The sequence below is a fragment of the Blastomyces gilchristii genome (assembly GCF_000003855.2).
Source record: "Blastomyces gilchristii SLH14081 genomic scaffold supercont1.19, whole genome shotgun sequence".
NCBI classification, from domain to species: Eukaryota; Fungi; Ascomycota; class Eurotiomycetes; order Onygenales; family Ajellomycetaceae; genus Blastomyces; species Blastomyces gilchristii.
This window is the reverse complement of record NW_003101664.1, coordinates 323,842-345,777: the sequence shown is the minus strand read 5'-3', so window position 1 is coordinate 345,777 and position 21,936 is coordinate 323,842. Positions and strand designations below refer to the sequence as shown.

At 44.4% G+C, this 21,936-nt stretch overlaps 4 protein-coding genes across 4 annotated transcripts; 2 read left to right on the top strand and 2 right to left on the bottom strand.

The window, feature by feature from the left end:
• Positions 1-5,682: 5,682 nt before the first annotated feature.
• BDBG_07451 (galactokinase) lies at positions 5,683-7,390 on the bottom strand (the record flags this gene model as incomplete). The annotated part of the gene is made up of 3 exons (XM_031723100.1): positions 5,683-5,716; positions 5,789-6,679; positions 6,732-7,390. The coding sequence occupies 3 exons, from the start codon at positions 7,388-7,390 to the stop codon at positions 5,683-5,685; spliced, it is 1,584 nt and encodes a 527-aa protein (XP_031580186.1).
• Positions 7,391-8,398: 1,008 nt separating this feature from the next.
• On the bottom strand, positions 8,399-9,445 carry BDBG_07450 (methyltransferase; the record flags this gene model as incomplete). The annotated part of the gene is made up of 3 exons (XM_031723099.1): positions 8,399-9,037; positions 9,122-9,311; positions 9,396-9,445. The coding sequence occupies 3 exons, from the start codon at positions 9,443-9,445 to the stop codon at positions 8,399-8,401; spliced, it is 879 nt and encodes a 292-aa protein (XP_031580185.1).
• An 839-nt stretch (positions 9,446-10,284) lies between these two features.
• On the top strand, positions 10,285-11,357 carry BDBG_07449 (uncharacterized protein). The gene has a single exon (XM_031723098.1). The coding sequence runs from the start codon at positions 10,551-10,553 to the stop codon at positions 10,968-10,970; it is 420 nt and encodes a 139-aa protein (XP_031580184.1). The 5' UTR covers positions 10,285-10,550; the 3' UTR covers positions 10,971-11,357.
• Positions 11,358-12,839: 1,482 nt separating this feature from the next.
• BDBG_07448 (iterative type I polyketide synthase) lies at positions 12,840-21,461 on the top strand (the record flags this gene model as incomplete). The annotated part of the gene is made up of 7 exons (XM_002622000.1): positions 12,840-13,028; positions 13,116-13,260; positions 13,338-13,606; positions 13,672-15,274; positions 15,335-16,497; positions 16,561-20,520; positions 20,616-21,461. 7 exons carry the CDS (start codon positions 12,840-12,842, stop codon positions 21,459-21,461), a joined length of 8,175 nt encoding a protein of 2,724 aa, XP_002622046.1.
• Positions 21,462-21,936: the final 475 nt, after the last annotated feature.

The window sequence follows — 21,936 nt, the reverse complement described above, 5'->3', positions numbered from 1 at the left end:
GTCAAGTGACGCACTTAGCTGTTGGTGATTACTACACCTACTCTAGTCATATGCCATCTCAATCTATTTATTTAGTGTAACTCGCGTAGTTAGATTACAACATAATAATATTATTCTTCAAGAGATTATGAAGCTCTTCACATGCAATGAAAAGCTGTAAAATAACATGTAATTGACATCTTCACGCGTTGTTACAAGCATGCTTAGATGATTTATTAAGTGATTAAACTCATAATTAATCTAAGATTCAGAAGAATGTCTGACTTAATAAAAGAATATATATCTTCAAGATGAAGAAATGAGAAAACATCAGAGTAGTAAACACAAGATCACAGATCACTGTCAACATTAATAACAAATCAGAAGACAGCTTCAGAGATGTTTGAGCTAAATGAAATTATTACAGAAGAACAGTCTGATAAGTTCAATGTATACAAAGACCTAGTTGAAGGTATCAGTGAGATGTCAGACAATGTGAGAGACTCAAGTGACTGAAATGATAATAGCTCAGTAAGTGAGAAGACTTGTATGAGGCTTGAAATTACAAGACTTCAGCATAAGGTTGAGTAGATGAAGACTAGTAGAAGTGACTCTGCAGATGATGAGATGAGAGCAGATCTGACAGAATATCTTTAACAGAAAGAGAAGACATCTATTATAATAAAAGTTCTTGAAGAATTCAGAAGCTAAGTAAGACTTATCAAAAGATCAATTATTCTCACTGAATTCATTAACTACTCAATGTGAAGAGAGGAAATCTTTTTGACTGTAGAACAGTCTGAAATCAATGATATTCTTAAAGATAATAATCTTGATAAGAATGTTATCATGAACATGCAATGTTTCTGAAAAGAACACAATCTTTGATTATACAATTATATATGATCTGTAATTGCTCTGCAGATCAAGACTTATTTCACTATACTTAAGAAGTTCAAATTATCAGCTTATACTCTATGAACTATTATAGAGAATAACTTTTCTGAGAGACCTGCTGTACACAGAACTCATTTGTTTAAAGAGCTTATTGAAATGATCTTTAAAAGTAAAGAATCTGACAGAGCTTTTATTGAATGATTAATTATTATCAGAACTGATTATATCTGTCTGAGATATAAGATTGAAGATGTCATATTTTTTGATAGATTACTGATAGAAGTCAATAGAGGTTGAGCATTCTTCATAAAGAATAGAATGAATCAGATTGATAAGAACAATTCAAGATCTTTAGAAGAAGACTTTATAGAGTTATACTATGACATACTTCTACATCTTTCTACTGTGGAAAATAGTAGTACTGAATCCATGAAAAATCTCATGAATAACGCTCAAGACAAGAATAAGAAAGACAAGGACACTGAATTCAAACCTGAATGTAGAGGTAATGATGCAAAGACCTGCTATCATTGTTAAAAGATTAATCATATTCAGACTAACTGTTGAAAGAAATACTCTGAGAAATGTTCTTTGAATTCAAATTTTAACATCAATAGAAATAAGAATAAAGACAAGAATGCAGAGAATACAGGTGCTGCTCCTGTTCACAATGTCATGAAGTAAGTATTTTGTATCAAAGAAAAGACCTATGTGAGTGACTAGACAGGAAAAGATACCTGAATTCTAGACTCTGAATCAGACACTCATGTCACATCTCACAGAGATCTTATCATAGCAAAGTCTCAGAAGATGAAAGTGATGTTGAAAATGATAGACAGAATAATAGTCTCTGCTGCAGCTATAGAAGATATGAAGATTTCAGTGAAAGAAATGAATATACTGTTAAATAATATCTGCTATATTCTGAAGTTAGAAGTGAATCTCATGAGTATGAGTAAGCTTATACATCAGGGTTATACCTATAAGCAGTTAATATATGAGAATAATCATGCTATGTTGATTATGTCTTCTGACTGCATGTTCTCATTTATAGCAAGATTAAATGAGAATAATATCTATGAGATGAAAAGGCTAGTTATATACAGAGACTTGATTCAGTTTGCTATACTCAATGATGATTTTAAACCTGTGAACATATTACAGATGAAAGATGATACAATATTAACACTATCTGAAAGAAATGACACAAAGATTATAGAACTTATAATAATGCAATGACATTAAAAGCTAGAACATCTGAATTTCATGAATATTGTAAAAATGATGACAGATTCACATCTAGAGATGAGAATTATTAATCAATGAGCTTTATCATTCTATAAAGTCTGTGTTCAGATAAAAATGACATATTCAATCTTCACATCTATAACATAAGCTGTTAAGCTGATAATGAGATTCTTCATTGATCTGACAGAGAGTGAAAAAACACTTTTTAACAGAAATGACACTTTCACTAGAGAGAGTGCAAGCTACTGATTGAGTATAATGAATGATACAATCTGTTATAGATGAACAATTCTTATGATGAAAAAGAGAGAATCTACTGCAAGATTAATAAATTTCATCACAGATATTAAGATAACTACATAATATCAAGTTGAAACTCTACACTGAGATGATGAAGAAGAGTTCAAAAGTCAAGAACTTAAGACCTACTGTCAGAGTAAAGAAATAATGTATGAAATGACTACATCTGATATATCACAATCAAATGACTCAGTGAAACATGTGAATTGAATAGTTATAGAAAAGACATGAAGCCTACTATTTAATAGTGAATTAGAAAGAGAACTTTGAGATGAAGTAATACAAGCTGCAATCATGATGATCAACACATTTTCAACATCAATAAAGATATTTAAATGTAAGAAAGAAACATCACTTATATCTTTTAAAGCATGAACTGAAGTGCAATCTTCTGTTCATTGAATATGAAGATGAGAGTGCAAGGTCTACAAGAAGGATTTGAAAGTGTTAAATAAGCTTATGAATAGAACTGACAGTAAGAAATGACAGCTGATTAAATATCAAGAATTACATTAATATCATGTGTGAGATTCTGTTGCACATTGTCTTGAGATTGCATGAGATATCATATTTGATGAAGCTCTTGACATGAGTGTAAACACATCTGTAAATACAGTAAGAGAATTCAATGAATTGTCTAATGAATTGAATATTCTGAATGCTAGAGAGAGATAATAACACTGCCTTCTAAGAAGATTAGTGAAGAAAAAGTCAGATGTTTTAAAGATAATTATCAATGAGAACTTAAAGAATGTAATTGATTCAATCTATCTTCTAGATAATAAGACACAGCTTATCATGAATAAAGAGTCTGAAGATCTTATTAATGAGAATGATTCTATTCTAAGTATTCTGACAGATTGATTAACTACTCTAATAAAAGTCAAGAGAAGCTCAGACTGAAACTATTGACATAAGACAATGAAAAAGAAGATTAAGATATTTGAATAGAAGAAGATATATATTATTGTTAAGAAGACTCTGAAAATGAATATTCTTACAGATAAATAAGTATATAATTGAAAATTCAATAATAAGAGAGAAATCATCTGCTTTAGAGCTTGCTGAGTAATTAGAGAGTTCTTACAACAGTAGAATATTTATTATATAAGATTATATACTGCAGTGATATCAGAGTCTACATCATGCAGTCTATTTACTATATTGACTGTCAAAGCATGAAAGATCAAATTAATTGACTATGTATCTGTGTTTTTAAATGACATACTATCACAGAATGAGATGATCTATATACAACTGCTCACAGATGTAAAGTATAACAGAGAGAGCTTGATGAAACTACTCTGTCAGAGTCTATATGAAATGAAGCAAGCTGTAAGAGTATGGTATTTTCTAGCAACAGAATATCTCATCACATTGAGATTCAAGATATCATCTTATAATGATGAATTTCTATATCACTCTGTTTACAAGATCTATCTGATATTGCATGTTAATGATTATCAGATGACAGAATCTCAAGAACAGTAATTAGACTGAGTATTGAGAGAGATTATAAAGAGATTTGAGACAAAGAATGTTAAAGAGATCAAGTCATATCTTGAAATGAAGATTAAATGCTAGAGAAATAATGATCTAGTGATTACACAGAGCTGTTATATTGAGAAGATTCTTGAAGATTTCAGTATAAATAAGGTGAATCCTGCAGAGACCTCAATGATGATGAGTATACAACTGAAGTTTTCACCTGATGAGAATGATGAATTGAATGATGACTTTACAGCTACAAGATATTGTTAAGAATTGAGATCATTACAGTATTTGATCTCAAGCAGCTGGCCAGATCTGGCATTCATGATTAACTATCTCTCATGTTTTAACTCACATCTGCACAAGGCATGTTGGACAGTGTTGAAGCATGTTCTATATTATGTCAAGAAGACAAAAAACCATAGCATATTATACAGAAAGAAGATTAATGATGTGAGTCTGAGTTCTGTGACATACTGTGATTTGAACTGAGCAGGGGCAGATTCTCAATACAAATCAACTACTGACTATGTTATATTGATTAATGAGTCACTGATCTCATAGCAGTTGCAGAGACAGACATCTATTATCAAATCAATCACAGAAGCTGAATATATTGCAGCTAGTGAGACAGCTTGTGAGATAATCTGATTGAATGATATGTTATATGATGCTGAGTTGATGAATGATGGAAAAGTGAAAATATGCTTACATCTATGAGTTGACAATAAGAGAGCAATTGATCTAGCAAAGAGAGAATTCTTAACATGAAGATTGTGTCACATTGAGATCAGATATCATATTCTCTGTGATTTGATTGAAAAAGGGGAAATCATGATGAAACATGTTGATTCTATAGCAAACATAGCTGATGAGCTCACCAAGCCACTGGTGAAGCCTGTGTTTGAAGATTTTGTCAAAAGGATTGGTTTGAAAGAGATCAGAAAGGAATGATTGAATGATAATAATAATACAGTGAATCAATGAATTTTGCATGTATTTCTTGATTTTTACAGTTATTGCCGTACGGACGCCTTTCCTAATGAGGAAATCAGGGTCTGATTCATGTAATTAATTATTATTGCATTTTTGAAAGATTTGAGGATGAGGGAGGCCCCGGGTGGCGGCTTATTATAGGCCACGGTGTAGCAAGGGGGGGTGTTGGTGATTACTACACCTACCCTAGTCACGTGCCACCCCAACCTATCCATTTAGTGTAACTCGCGTAGTTAGATTACAACACAACAACGTTATCCTCCAAGATTAGCGAGGTCAAGTTTTCTGCTTCCTGTCACTACCTACGGCTTGACATAAGACACACGATTACTAATTAGGGACGATTTGGTGGCCACTACTTATGTCGACACTCAAGACCCTTGCCGACTCAATTGTCGATAACCATCCGCTCTACGAACGGCCTTGGTACATTAGCTGCAGCCGTATCACATCCGATACAATTATCTGCTCAATATATTATATGTATTAGTTATATAGATGATAGCTACCACCCGTGATATATATTGGCTTGTACCGTCTGCAGAAGATGTAGACCAAATATATCAGCCCAGGTCTCGCTCGAAACCGTCGTGAACCATGATATAATACTTTCCATAAGCAAGTCATCGGCTAAAATGTTGTCTTCGATGACTTCCGTGACCACACAGCGTCTAAGCCCAGTCAATAGCACACATCGAATCATTTAATTTAAAGAGGTTTCAGTATTTAAAGACTCATTGCCAGCTCCTCGCATGTAGAAGCAAAATATTTCTATACACTCTCCGAGATTGCGGCCCCAGAAATCCTAATTCCAGGAAAGAAAAAGAGGGCATTAGCAGACTATTCAAATAAAAGCCAAGGGGACAAGAACACTTACAAAAAAGTGCCGTTGGAAGGTTTGCTAATAACCATAGCCACTTCCAACTTCTCCGGAGTGATATCCGGAAACTTCTTATAATAGTACTCCTTCTTTAATGCCTCCGTCACGTCGGCAACCTTATCCTGCGGGACCATATGCACTGTACATCCACCCCAACCGGCGCCTGTCACCCGGCTTCCTAGAGCACCAGCCCGAAGCGCAATTTCACAAATATCATCCACCTCGGGGCAAGTGCAATCGTACAGGTATCGGCAAGATGCCATTGACTCGTTCAGCAACTGGCCTAGGTACTTCACATTATGCTCATCCAGATGGCCCTGGTGCTGAGAGCGAGTGAGGCATGATTTGAAGTCCAGGACACGTCTTGCTTCTTTAAAGCAGTGTAGCGCACGTTGACGCAGGAGAAAGCGTTCCGCTTGCACGGGGAACATAGAGAGGAATTGCTTCTCGAGGTCGGGAACAGATATGCCTAACAAAGCAGCGACATCCTCGCGCGTATAGCCTTCTTCCTTGGTCAGCAAATCTGTGACTGCCATGATGACGGAGTCGAGTTGGTATTCCAGCGGGTCTTGAAGACGGCCTTCCTTGCGCATGAGTTCCTCGTGGAAGCTACGCAGGCTGTAGCCTAGTGAGCTGGAATCTTTAGGGAGGGCGAGGTTGTGCATCCTGGCAAGAACGACCGTGGCTAGAGTACATTCTGCGACACGCAAGTTGTAGTGTCGAGGTGCTGTTTCGGCTTTGTTGGATGTGACAAAGCTCTGAGCCATGAGGAATGTTATTTCTGGCTCCGCTTTGGGGATGGGGACGTGTTGGATATGGAAGGAGGGGAAGAAGCGGACGTAGAGGAGATAGCCGCGGCGGGAAAATATGGATGCCGCTTGGTCCATTCTGCGATTATGGTCAGATATGAGCTACCTGGTTTGATGCGCGACAAACTTACCCTCCAGAATATACTCCAACGGCACGCTCTGAAACAATAGCTATATCCTGCAGCTCCTGCTTCGAGATATCGTAACCATTTGCCTTTACTCCGGCCAGTGCACTTGAACAGACGAATGCCGCGCTGCTAGATATTCCTCCGCCAGGGGGTACATTGCCATCCACCATCACCTCAAAACTAACGGGAGCAAAGTCCCCATCTTGATTCTTCTCTCTTAAGAGTTTCAATGCCACCCGCAGCCCAGCTTTGAAATAGTTTATCCACTCATGTTTGGCGCTGTCTATTTCCAGATCTCTATCCCTAGGGATAGAGAATTGACCCGGAGGGAACTTGGTATCGTTGGTGTTGGCCACTTTCGCCCAAGATTCCTGCGTTGTCTCTGCCGGGTGAATCTTGACAGCAATCAAGACATCGACACTGACGGCGGTTGGTAAGACATCGTAGAGGGAGTAGTCGATATGCTCGCCAATGATGTTGACTCTGCCAGGGCTCCGCGCGACGAAGTCCGGTGACGCACCGTAGAGGCTCTTGAATTGGGCAATGAAATTGCTCCAGCGGAGTTTCTGGTCGGAAGATATGCTGACTCCGCCAGCTGGGTCGGTCGAGTAAACGTCTGCGATAGATTCTGTTTGCGGGACAAGCTCATCGGGAGGATTCATTGCGACATTCGGCGCAGTTGTCGAGCGGGGCAGCTTCAAGATCCACCACGTGCAACTCGAGCACACCCTGGTGGGTGCTTTTCTTAACTATAGCTAAAAACGTTAAAAGACAACTGGCAATACTAAATCAGTAAATGGCCGAAATACCAAAGAGTTAGATCGATTTGTTCTAACTATCTGACTCGCGTATATGGTAAGATGACGGAATTGATCCATGGACAGACCACCAGCGCTAAATGGGCATTGAAGGTTGCATCGTGAGGTCACACCTTCCTAAAAGAAGACAAGCACGTGATCGACATCGCGGGCCACGGCTTGCCCAAAGTGTGCAGAAGAAGCGAGCGACGACCGACGCTTGTTTTTGGATTTGCGTATGGGTAGGGTAGTACAATCTGGCTGAAATAGAATTTAATCCAAAAATCTGGAAAATGGAAAAAACCAGAGAAAAAAAAAAAGAAAGACAAAGAAAAGGAGGAAGAAAGAACACATCAGAAAAGGCCCGAGAAAAGTTTCCCGAAAATTGTCTTTCCGAAAAAAAAAAAAAAATAATAATAATTTGGGTGGTGATATCATGGCAGATAACAATAGGCGGTGCGGCTGCAACTGCAACAATGAACAATGATAAAGTCGAAAGGAACAATAGCAAGGTCGAAATTTTGGCGAAATAAAAATGGAACCATGTACCGCGCCGTGCCAATGTCCAGGAAAAACACCCAAGCAGCGTAGGACCCGCCCCTCCAAAATCGAGACGAAAAACAAAATAAATAAATAATCGTAAAGCTAGAGAGGATAGATAATAAATAAAAAAGAACGCGGCGGGGCTGAATATATTGAACAGAAATTCGAAAGGTTTTATCTTGGATTTTTAAGGTGTGATCATTGATCATTTTCATTTATTTCTGCCCTGAGATGGTCAAGAGAGCGGCTTTTGCGCAAATACACGGTGGCTGCAGCTGACGGTTAGCTTTTTGAATATTTGTTGTGTCTAATGTTATTAAAGATTGCCTCTTACACAGTGGTGTATATATGGTAATCCATATTTTTCAGATCGTTTCTTGCCCCGGCAAGCAGGGCCTGTATCATGATGTTGTCCCAGTTCAGCACCTTCGTAAAGAGAGCCAGGGCATATGGCTCCAGAGACTCCGACATGGCCATCTGCATATAATTCCCGAGCCGTTTCATCTTCCTGTCTGATGACCAAGGCGATAAAGGTATTTTCCGGTTGTCCTCTCCAATGTTCGTGAAGCCAGCTTCTCGTACAAAATCCTTAAACTTGGAGGCCACATTGACCGGCTTGCCGAATAATTCAGACGCTTCTCCCAAGAGAGTCTGGAACTGATTATAAGCAGATGATTCGGGAAGGCTGTTGTCGTCAGTCGAAGCCCATGCATCGAATTCAGCGAGCTCTATCCAGCCTCCCGGTGCCAGGTTATCAAATGCCTGCTTTAACAACCGCGGCCAATTTGCTATCGCTCCGCCCATTCCCCGAACATGAATAAACTCGAACGGTTGGGTGTACTGCCAATCTTCCTCGGCATCATCGACTTCGAACTGCAGATTTTCCGGGATATAGCCGGGTTGTATCGCTGAGAGATCAGATCCGATGACTTTGGCTGTGGGGTGCGCATCAGCAAAATCTATCGCCCACTAATTCCCCAGTCGCAAAAGAATTAGCTACTACACAAATCCAGACGTTGATAGAGGAAGATAAAGGCAACATCATCTACTCACTATTCCGGTACCACATCCGATGTCGAGGGTGCGCCCAACAGTCTTTGGGATGGGGGCACGATAGAGCTCGCCATCATAACTGAGGAGGAACAGGTGGTGCATCAAATCCAAGCGTTCCTGTTCTTCCTCGTCGTTTGGCATAAAATATTCACCTGCATGGTAAGCATGGTATCTTCGATGGCCGAAATATCTGTAGAAATCATGAGTATTAAGAGGTTCAGCTGCGTATATGGAAACGACCAGTGGCTAACGGGAAGGTAGAGAGGCAACTAACTCGTAATTGCGGATGCTCGAAGTGAGGGAAAATGTTTCATCCTCGTCCATGGATGCAAATTTCAAGGCCAGATGGATTAGATAGTGTCAGTCAACTATTAATAAACTATATCAAGATATAATAATCATGGGTTTCAAGTTTGTTGTGCAGAAGCGGTTTTGCTTGTGTTTTCCCGGGAGAGTGGTTGATACCAAGGGAGCGGTTTCCCCATGCTCCTCGCAGGAGACATTACAGGCACGCAATTTGAACTGGCTACTGCTAGTAGGGAATAGGAGGCCGGAATAAAATTGCCACGCACTTCTGCCGGCTCCTCGACGTTGGGTACGGATGCCGAGGTGGGGACTGGGACTGCTCGCCCGTGTGCGAAGACAAAGAAAGTGCGAGATGGGACCAGTGACGGCTTCTGCACGTGACATAAACATTGTGGCTCATTGTTTCCCTTTCGAGAAGCAGGCAGCACAAAGGAGGCGGTCTGGCATTGGGATTCGAGATATTTTGGAGGAGACTGAACCCCCCGGCGTCACCCCCCGGACAAACTCAGCCTCCAGAGAGGGAAAAAAGCACTGCAAGTGGCAGAAAAGTGATCAACTTTAATATTGTTCTCAAGACTGTTGGTGGGCTCGGGGGGCAGTAATTTTGGGGAGAGATCAGCGAATCCCGGCGTGATGGAAAACAATAGCCGTGGCAATTGTGAGATCCCTGGATTCCAGTATAATAATTGTGCTGGAGGGAAGCAGGGCCCCCCTTCACACCGTTCCGCGCTGGTGGCTACGAGTCGGAGACCGCTAGTAAACTCTCTTAGCTTGGAGAGGAGTCAAGCCAACACGAGGGGACCCGCGCACGAATCGGCAGCACGCTGGCTCCGGCCGCTGCTTGGCAGCAAGGTTTGAAATGATACATTATCCAAGCGTCGGGTCCAACTGATTATTATTCTGGGCACTTCTCGCAGCGTACGGAGTATACGCTGTAGAACTGGGACAGGCAAACATCGCCAACGGACAGCAGCTTTAGCGCAGAGTATGGAGAAGAAGCAGAAAGCGAAAAGGTTGGCCCGTAATGTTGGGCCTTGAGCCTCGAACACGGACCAGATTAGGCCCGGCCTCATTGGTGTGAAGCCGCTCCACGCTACCCGGAGCCTGGAAACGCCCCGAACGGATGCCATGGGGACGGTTCTCTTGCAGAACAAGAATATGGCAATTCACGGTACTGGATTTTAGGTCTTCTGCTTCTTCTTCTTGTGGTTGCTCCCGTCCCCTCTTCCCCCTTCCTCCGTGCCAATCTCGGATGATCCGTCATGGACTCCTAGTTTGTGTGGAACAACTCTGTCTCCCTGGGGCCTGCAAATACTTGTACTGGAATTATTTGAGAAATAACGTTTACCCTTGTATGTCCGCCGCAGTCCGCGCCCCAAGTGGATCCTCAATGCTCTCTCCACTGGCAACCATGACATCCTCGGCTACAAACAGGACCCTCTCAAAAGTCACGGACACACACACACACACGCCCCCCGTGCGCACTCTAACGAGACATTCTAGGAAGGTCGTTCAGCTATCAAAGGTCAGTCTGTTGGCCTAACAATGCACGTTGACCACTCCCATAAAGCCGCCCTCGCCGGTACATACTAGGACTACCTAATAATCTATAGTTCTACGTTAGATCCAGAGTTTATGCGAAGACCAATGACCGTTATAAGGATGGCGGGAACGAATCTGGTGTTCTTATTATTATTCTTCGAATTTCGAATAATACAATTCACCTGGGAGAATAATGCGAGACAGAACCTGAGAGATCCATTTACCCGTTTCATAAATGATTAATAGTTAATTGGTAAAGCCCGAAGCCGACGTCGTCTCGCAAGAAAATCCAACCGGAAGCATTCCAGACCAAAGGTTGGGTTGGATGGATTATTGGAACCAAAGAACCCATGTTCAATCAAACAAAACTACGCTGAAAGGTTAATCCGGACAATATACTTTGTAGTTTGACGCTTGTTGGACTGTTGATTCTTGAAGTGGGAAGAATCATAACCCAGGTCGGCTCAACAACGACTTCCCACAGGCTACAGCTCTAGTGCTCCGCTTGTAAGTTGTAAGTTGTAAGTTGTAACAAGACATCAGAGAAGGATGCAACGAAGGTTGGCCCATGTGGGTACAAATGCGACCACCGGCCATGTCCAAATTTTAACGCTATCGGTCGCAGCGCGGAGACCAGGGTGCGCCCGCCATTGGCCGATTTGACACCCTAAACGACATGCGCACTACTGCATCCTGCGTGTGGATAAAAAACCATCGCGCCCTTGTCCATGGAGCATATTATTGCATGCAGCTATCTCAGGGATGCAACTTCCCTGAGGCGACTCGAACTCAGAAAACGCATTCACACAAATGTCTTATCGAAAAGTACGGATTATTCTGACTGGAACCGGTAGCGCATGAGCTAAAAGGGTCGTTTCTCTTGCATTGATGAGGGGAATGACTGAGGTTACTCCAAAAGGACATTGTTCCCGTTTGTCCCGAGATCTCATCGTGAGTCGAAAACCGGCTGAGGAACAATCCTTACGCTACATCCATTATCCTGCTACCCCGTGCGTATTGTTACTGAGGTATCTCTGGCGCTGTTGATCAGATACTCAGGAATTTCCTCCCTCCTGAACAGCTCCTGCAGCGTTACTTTCGGGCCGGCTCCCTTGCTTCATGCCGCGTCTCCCGCAAGCTTGCTTAGAGCTCCGCAGTTATAAGCTTCGCGGCAATTCTGTCCCTCAAGTCCCCGCTTAGTCTACGTCGTCGTTAGCAGAATTAGTCAATCCAAAACACAGCTTTATGATGATAAAGCCCCTTGTGAAAGTGACGTGGCTCCAACATTGACACCCCGACGAAGCATTCCCCGATCCAGCTGCAGGTTCGGGGTCTTCCTTTGTCATATGCTCAGGAGACACCCCCATTTAGATCGTTTTCCGCTCGGTGAGTGCTTGGTCTCTGTCCTTGCCCCGCATCCGTTCAAGTGGCCACTGGCCAAGTCCCCAGCGATCGCTCAAAACCCACTAGAAATGAGCAATTATCAATACGTGGCCAGAATTGATTGACTTTTGAAAATGATATTTCAACGTCAAGGCTTATGCATGGCCATCTAACGAGGATATGGGGAGGGGGGAGGGGAGGGGTAGGGTAGGGGTAGGGGTTGGGAAGAACGGAGACAAGCTAGAGTCAGACTGCTGCTAGGCTCAGATGTTGTAAATATATAGGACGGAGGTGACCCTCTCAGGACGGGACGACCCTTTTTATATCATGACCGTTAGCTATCCGCGGATAGGGGCGCGAATTCCCCACTATTGTTGACGAGACACGGGATCTACGAGCATCGAGTTTCCAGCAGAAAGCATCCGTCCCGAACACTGAACGACCGTTCAGCCTCACCTTTCTATTTTTAGAGCGTTATATGTCCGTCATGGGTGATCATAATAATATGACCCCATTGGCCATCGTCGGGCTTTCAGCACGCTACGCGCAGGAAGCGAGTACTCCTGAGAAGTTTTGGGAATTTTTACTCAGAGGACGTCAATCAACCACTCCGATCCCAAAAGACCGATTCAATGCGGACGCATATTATCACCCTGATCTTGATCATGGCGGAACAGTTCGTCTCCTATTTTAAAATAAAACCAAAAATAAAAAAGTCTTGTCATGCAAACGTTGGTGTCATGCTGCTAACTGTTCTCTGCAGTTTCATGTCAAGGGTGGCCACTTCTTGTCGGAGAACCCTTTGGGTTTTGATGCTGGATTCTTCCGAATCAGCCAAACAGAAGTCCTGACGATGGATCCTCAGCAACGACTTGTGATGGAAAATGTGTACCACGCTCTTGAGAATGGTAAGACGACGATAGACCCATCAGATGCATCTTTAATGTTAATAAAAAAAATTCTGACTTGCCGTTGAACTCAACAGCTGGAATTCCTCTGGATCAGGCAATATCCTCCAAGACTGCTGTTTTTGCCGCTGGGTTCAACCATGACCACAGGAATCTTCTAAATATGGATATTGAAACGTCTTTAAAGCACAAGTCAACTGGTTCAGAGCAGTCCATCATTTCAAACCGGGTCAGCTGGTTTTATGACTTTCACGGACCTAGCGTTACAATTGATACCGCATGCTCCAGCGGTCTTGTTTCCCTTCACTTGGCTGCCCAGAGCTTGAAATCTGGCGACAGTGAAATGGTACTCCCCTCAATCTCTTCGCTTGTCCACACTTCTTTTTGAGTTGTGCTAAGAATCTTCTCCAGGCTGTTGTGACTGGTGGAAGTGTCATTAGCCACGTTGGAGACATTATCGCATTTAGCCATTCTGGTGTCCTTGGCGCATCAGGTAAATGTTTCACTTTCGATCACAGAGCTGAAGGGTATGCTCGAGGAGAAGGGGTAGGAACTGTCATTGTCAAGAGACTATCGGATGCCCTCAGAGATGGAAATACGATACGAGCAGTCATTCGCGGAACCCTCGTAAACCAGGACGGGCGTACACCGGGTATTTCCCTTCCAAGCGCTCAGGCACAGGAAGCTCTTATTCGCCATCTATATAGCAACGCGAAATTAGATCCCAGGGACACAATGTTCGTCGAAGCACACGGAACTGGCACGCCGGTGGGAGACCCCATCGAGACTAGAGCTATTACTAGCGCATTTGGTTCGGAACACCGCAAAGAGCCGCTCTATGTTGGCGCTTTGAAGGCAAGTATTGGACATCTTGAAGGCGGTGCGGGCATTGCGGGTGTCATCAAGTCGGTTATGATTCTGGAAGCTGGCATCATCACTCCAAATGCCAATTTCGAGAAAGTCAATCCGAATATCCCTAAGGATGAGTGGAATCTTGAGTTTCCTACAGAATGTATACCTTGGCCCAAAGCAGGAGCGCGTCGCATATCCGTGAACTCTTTTGGATTCGGTGGAACTAATGCACACTGTATTTTGGATGATGCATACCATTTCTTGCAGGAGCAAGGCTTGAACGGAATCCACAGGACTCGCATACAGGTGCCAACTAAGCTTGAAATCAACCAAACTCTTACCTCCCTGAACAAGCTTTACGGGGAACTGCAAGAACTTACCAACGGAAATAGGGAGCTAACTCATGGAGATACTATCAATGGCACGAATGGGGAGAATGAGAATGGAAGCAATGGTAAAATGCTGAATGGAGTCAATGGTAACGCTGTGAATGGGACCAACGGGGAGCCTGCGAATGAGACCAATGGAGAGAATACGGTCGGAACAAATAATGAGACCATGAATGGGATCAATGGAGAATCTGTGGATCGGACTAATGGGGAGCCCGTGAGTGAGATTAATGGAGAGAATACGATTGGGCCGAAAAATGAGACCGTGAATGGGATCAATGGAGAGGCTGTTAATGACACGAATGGGGAGACTGTGAACGGCTCACACGAAGTTCCGAACTCCTTGTCTAGTGGTGAGACAAAAGCTCCCCGACTGTTTATCTTGTCCGCATTCGACAAGGAAGGTGTAAAGAGAACTGCGACGGATTTGAGGAATTACCTTGCAACCAAAACTTCATTGCTATCGAATGATGCAGCGGAGTTTCTCAGTGACCTAGCATACACGCTGTCCCAAAGGAGATCAGATTTCCGATGGAAAAGCCATGTCGTCGCAGACTCGATTCCAGAGCTTGAAGAAAGTTTATCCACTGTTAAAGCTCGACCCAAACCCGCGAACACGGATCGTCCGCCTAGAATCGGGTTCGTCTTCACTGGCCAGGGTGCCCAGTACTGTAGAATGGGGAAGCAATTCATGATATACCCAGTATTTCGAAAAAGCTTGGAAGATGCGACGCAATACATGAAGGCGGTTGGAAGCCCATGGTCGCTAATAGGTAAGTATTTTGTTCCTACCATACATAATCTTAAATTTATTATACTAATTTTTACATCAGACGAACTTCTTCGCGAACAGGAGACCTCTAAAATTCATAATCCTGCAATTGCCCACCCTGCATCAACCTCTATCCAAGTTGCTATTGTGGAACTTCTAGCTTCCTGGAACATATATCCTGCTCGCGTTGTTGGCCACTCCTCGGGCGAAATTGCTGCTGCGTATTGCGCTGGTAAAATATCTCGGGAGTCCGCATGGGGAGCCGCCTACTACCGCGGGTTTGTCTCTGCAAAGGAACAAGGTGTCAAGGGATCTATGATTGCTGTTGGCTTAAGTCAGGAAAATCTGCAGGAATATTTGGACAAAGTACATACAGCTCACAAAGGAGAGTTAGTGGTTGCGTGTTACAATAGTCCAAGAAACAATACCGTCTCGGGCGACGAAGTGATGATCGACGCACTAAAGGAGTTACTTGATGCAGAAGATATTTTCGCTCGAAAACTGAAAGTCCAAAATGCCTACCATTCCTCCCATATGCAGAAACTTGCTGAAGACTATCTGGAACTGATGGGCTCGCCCCCTGCTGGACAGCTTTTCGATTCTAATCATGATATCCAGATGTTCTCCACAATTTCAGGAAAGAGGGTCAAAGATGTTGAACTTACCACTCAGTATTGGGCCGACAATATGGTTTCACCTGTCCGGTTCACGGATGGCTTGCGTTCTATGATCTTCCATCCCGATGACAGCGATCTCGAGTCCGACCAATTCGACAAAACCTGGATAGACGAAATCATTGAAGTGGGCCCTCACTCCGCATTGCAGAGCGCGATTAAGCAGACAATCGCTGCCACTGCCTCCGCGCCTCCAATTTCATATATGTCGCTGCTTAATCGTCAAGACTCTACTCTCCGTACAATGATGGATGCTGTTGGGAGCCTAAACGGCAAGGCAGCCCCAGTCAATATCTATGAAGTCAATCATGGCTTCGCAGGACAAGAGGGAAATATGCGGACCCCGCAGATCCTTGTCTGGCTGCCTCCCTACTCCTTCAACCATGACGAGAGAGGCTACTACGAGAGTAGACTAAGCAAAAAGATACGTTACCGAGAATTTCCACGGCATCAACTCTTCGGTGCGCCCGTCCAGGACTGGAACCGGCAGAATCGTAAATGGCGGCATTTCCTCAGAACTTACGAAAATCCTTGGCTAAAGGAGCACATGGTACATACACTCAGTCCACCGGCGATATATGCATGGTTTACAATGCTAATTTCGTCATTCTAGGTCACTGGGCGTTGTGTCCTTCCCGCATCTGCATATTTGACCATGGTGACTGAGGCGGTAAGGCAAGTCACAGGTGATGCAGTCAAACTAACTGGAATAAGACTAAAAAACGTGTCCATCAAGTCCGCCCTTGTTGTTCCCGATACAAGAGAGGGCGTGGAAGTGTCCTTGTCCATTCACCCCGTGAACGAATCAAACCATTGGGAGTCTACCGTTTGGAAATGGTTCCAGGTATGCTCATATATCGCAGCTCACGACGATTGGATCGAACATTGTTCTGGATATTTTTCCGTCGAGCACAAGACCTCTCCAGACCCTATCGACAATGGCCGTGAGAGCGAAGCAGCTACCCAGGCTTGGAAAGATGAAATTGAACAGGGTGCACAGAGTTGCCAGAGGCCCCTTGATATTGGAAAGCTCTTTGACAATTTCGAGACGGTCGGCCTGAAATATGGTCCCCTTTTTAAGAACCTATCCAATATCACCGCCAACAGCCAACAACCGGGAGTCATAATGGGCACCGCGACCACTCCGGAATTGGCATCCGCAATGCCAAAGGGTTATCTTGACTCTCACGTCATTCACCCTGTCACATTGGACAGCATGTTTGTTTCTGGACTTGTCGCGATCTGTGACCATGGGCGGCAGACTGTTTTGAAACGGCCGATGGTACCGACTTTCATCAAAGAATCTTGGATTTCCGCAGACAACAATGCTCAGGCAGGTGTTAATTTCCGATGTCACGGACAAGCCTCATCGGAGGCATACGATTCCTACAGTTTTGACATCAAATGTTCGGATGGAGCGGACGATCAGCCACGGGTCTCCCTCTCAGGAGTTCGCTTCACTCCCTTATCGGATGAGGATGCTTCGCTTAGCGGCACACAACAACACGGCTACGCAATGGACTGGACGCTTGATATCGATATGTTGGAATCACCAGAATTTCACCAGGCATTGTCGGTCGAACCGTCGGCGACGTACGAGGAGCAGCAAAACTTATTCGAAAAGCTTCAGCTTGCATCTGCGCTGCTGATTACCGATGCCCTTGAAGCTCTGAAAGGTACCCCCGTCAAGCCGCCGACAAGTCATTTGCGAAAGTATTACGAATGGATGCATCTGATTGCAGACAATGCGGCAGCAAATTCAGTGGTACATGCCCCGCTTGAGTTATGCAAAAAGTATTCTGGGGACCCAAGTCTCAAACAGGAGCTTTACCAGGAAGTCGAAAAACTTAACAAGGATGGAGAACTTATGGTCCGACTAGGTTTGCAGATTCCAGCAATCATGCGGGACGAAGTTGATCCGCTGTATCTCATGTTTGGCCAAGACGACATCATGACCTCTTATTATGAGGAGGTTTTGCATGAAGGCGACGCCACGGAGAACGTGGATGCGTATTTATCTCTCCTCGGCGACAACTACAGCGATCTTGAGATCCTCGAAATAGGTGCCGGAACCGGAAGCTTTGCTCGGCTTCTTTTAGGTATTCTCGCCCCTCGGTCCGGAAATGAGAGCACGGATAGCACCAATACAGTCGCCCAGTACACCTTCACAGATATTTCACCTAGCTTCTTTTCTAAAGCAAAAGAGAATCTAAGCGAATGGGTAGACCTTCTTACATTTGAGAAGTTGGATATCGAACGTGACCCAACAACCCAAGGCTTCAGTGCCAAAAAATACGACATGATCATCGCGCACAACGTCCTGCATGCTACACCGGACTTAGGAAAGTCTCTCGAAAATACTCAACGTTTGTTAAAGCCTGGTGGCAAGCTTGTGGTCCATGAAGTGGTCAGACCAGATATTGTCTGGCCGTCACTTATATTCGGTCTTCTATCTGGCTGGTGGCTGTCTAATGAACCTAATCGCGAGTGGTGCCCTCTCATCACGCTTCCGGAATGGGACGCTCTTCTTCGTCAGAGGGGGTTCTCGGGGGTTGAAATTGAAATTCCCAATTCGCGATATCCTGAGTTTGTAAAGCTCAGCACAATGATTTCATCCGCTGTCCCAGATTCCCCAGACAGTGGCCGTACCGCAACCGATGTCGTGATCCTTGCCCCTGCCTCTAGAGTTGAGCACGATTTCATTCACAAATTACAAGCCGAACTTGCGCAAAATGCTGGGGTTACAAACTGTACTGTCATGCAACTACATGAATTCATTGGAAAGGATAGAGCGAACGTTATCTGCATCTCTCTTTTAGAACTTGAAACTCCCGTTTTGCTTGACATTTCCGAGGAGGACTTCAAGAATCTCCAGCAATACTTTTCAACATGCAAAAGATTGTTGTGGATAACAGGTGATCCGGCCGCACAGCCGGCGTTCAACATGAGCACCGGCATGGTTCGCACGCTTCGATGGGAACGCGATGCGGAGAGCCCAAATTTTGTTACCCTGGCACTTGGTACTTCCAGTTCTTCTCCCACTAGATCAACCATCGATTTAGTATCGAAGATATTCCGTTATCAATTCACCAGTGGGCAGATGAAACACCAGAACGCTGAGTACCTTCTGCGGGATGGGTTGATTTACATTAACCACATCCTTGATCATCCCTCGGCAACCAGTTTCTTGCGTTCGCAATTCTCAACACTCAGTCCAGAATTGGTTCCGTGGAAGAACACCGGACGTCCAGTTAAGCTCCAGAACAGCACACGAGGAGTACTCAACAAGCTGCAATGGGTGACTGACGCTGCTTCCGCTTTGCCGCTAGGAGATTCAGACATTGAGGTTGATATTTGTGCTGTCGGGCTCAATTTCGTGGACCTTCTAAGTATTATGGGTGAGGGGGTGGGAGATGTCGTCGGGAGAGAAGCGGCTGGGGTCGTGACCAGGGTTGGGCCAGGTGTCAGGCATTTGCAGGCCGGCGATCGTGTAGTCTATCTCACCGACTCGCCCAAGAAGGGGACTTTCCACAGCCACGGCCGGGTCAACGAATCGCTAGCTATCAGAATACCGAACAATATGAGTTTCGAATTTGCTGCAGGGCTCCCAGTTATCTACGCTACTGTCATCTACAGCTTGACAAATGTCGGCAGACTAGTTGCTGGTGAAAAGATTCTCATTCACTCTGCCGCCGGTGGCGTTGGGCAAGCCGCCATTCAGTACGCCCAAGAAATTGGAGCTGAGATCTTTGCAACTGTCTCAAGCGTTGAAAAGATGGAATTCCTCAAGAAGGAGTATGGCATCCTTGAGGATCACATATTCTCAAGCCGAGACACCAGCTTTGTTCAGGGGATTATGAGAATGACTAAAAATTCCGGCGTTGATTTGGTTCTCAACTCATTGTCCCAAGAAGCTCTGCGGAAGTCCTTTGAATGCGTTGCGCCATTTGGTCGTTTTATCGAGATTGGGAAGAAAGACCTGCAGGCTGGCGGCAAACTAGACATGACTCCCTTCCTTCAAAATATCTCATTTACTGGAGTAGATTTACTTACTCTCGCTGAGTCCAGACCAAAAATTGTGGGAGAGCTTCTCAATATGACCATACGCCTGTGGGAAGAGAATAAGATCAAGGGAGCCCATCCACTAACGACCCTGGGCTACTCTGAACTTGAAGATGGTCTTCGCATGTTACAGTCCGGCAAGAACATTGGTAAAATAGTGTTCGCACCTAACGAAAAGGATATTGTTCCCGTTATCCCCGAGGTCAATATCCCGTACACATTTGAGGCCAATGCGTCTTATGTACTCGCTGGAGGTCTTGGAGGACTTGGAAGGAGTCTGGCACGGTGGATGGTGAGCCGTGGCGCAAGGCATTTGGTATTCCTGTCACGTTCAGGAAAAATCACGCAACCAGTCCAAGAGATGGTTGCCGAGTTGGAAGGGAAAGGATGCGAAATTCGAATCTTCACCTGCGACGTGTCTGACGCATCTCGGCTACAAGCAGTTGTTGAAGAGTGCCAGCAGACACTTCCTCCAATTAAAGGATGTATTCAGGGTTCGATGGTCTTGAGGGTGAGTAATCCATATTTCCTTCATTTTGAAACTAAGAAATCCAATCCGCAGAAAATAAGCGTTTTTATGAGGACAAGGGAACTAACAGGGTGCAGGATTCACTCTTTGAAAACCTGACGTATGCGGATTGGACGGCGACAATCAAACCCAAAGCTCAAGGCTCACAAAATCTCCACGATGTCTTGCCCAAAGACCTTGACTTCTTCGTCATGCTCTCCTCGCTGGCTGGAGTTATGGGAGGCCGCAGCCAGGCAAACTATGCCGCAGGTAACACATATCAGGACGCGCTTGCCAAACATCGCGTGGCAAACGGACTGCGAGCCGCAAGTTTCGACATCGGCGGCGTGCTATCCGTTGGTTTCGTTGCCGAAAACCAAAACTATGCTCGAAATGCCACAAAGGCCATGATACCAATTCGGGAAGACGAGGTCCATGCAGTCGTGGAATATCTAGTCGACCCACGACACGAAAAGACCCAGAGCACTTGCCAGGTACTCTTCGGCCTGGCGACGAAGAAGTCTTCTCAAGAGCGTGGAGTGCCCCCTCCCGAATGTTTCAACTACCCCTTATTCACCTTGTTGCAGAAGACCAGTGGTTCCCAGCAGCAAGGGTCTGAAGAGACGGATACCTACTGTGTCGACGCTCTACTCGGAGCCGCTAGGAGCAGAGAGGAGGCAGCTGAAATAGCGCTGAACGGCATACTGAACAAGCTGTCGGTGCTTCTAAACGTCTCTAGTGACCAAATCGACCCGGGCAAATCGACCCGTTCGAATGGAGTTGATTCCCTGATTGCGATTGAATTCCGGACGTGGCTAGCGAAAGAGGCGGGGACAGAGTTATCGCTCATCGATGTTACGGTTGGCGGCAGTATCAATGAGCTGAGCCAGAAGGTCGCATCTCTAAGCCGGTTCGTCCAGGGCAATATCTCTGATTCAAAGTAAGTGCTATAGGGCATGCTGCTTGGGCGGGGTTTGGGTCTTTACTATTTGATGATTAATGATGTTATGATGATTTATATTTTGTTCACCCTGCTCATATGAGCCCAGAATGTTTTCTCTATAAGTTAATTTCACACTTTCTTCTTTACACTCTCTCTTTACACTCTATTCCCAGCGACAACCTGAATATAACACTGTTTGAGTCAGTTCCCCGCTCGTACACTGTACATACATGACAAGACAACCTCATCCGCAGTTTCGATTTATTTTGGGTTTTTTTGGATTTTCTCTTTTTACCCTCCGAAATACAATTATTCCACGCCAATATTATTAAAATTTCTGTGAATCAGGGACGTCCGTCTTTTTCAGAACATTATTTCATTATTTAGGTTGACCCCAGATTGGTGGGCAAGATCAAGCTTTTGGGACCTCCCAGCCACTAACACGGCTGCTGCTAAATAAGTGCCCGCAGTTAAGG

Bases quoted from the DNA above. Each gene is read 5' to 3' on its own strand.
- BDBG_07449 (XM_031723098.1), top strand. From the start codon at position 10,551: ATGCCATGGGGACGGTTCTCTTGCAGAACAAGAATATGGCAATTCACG.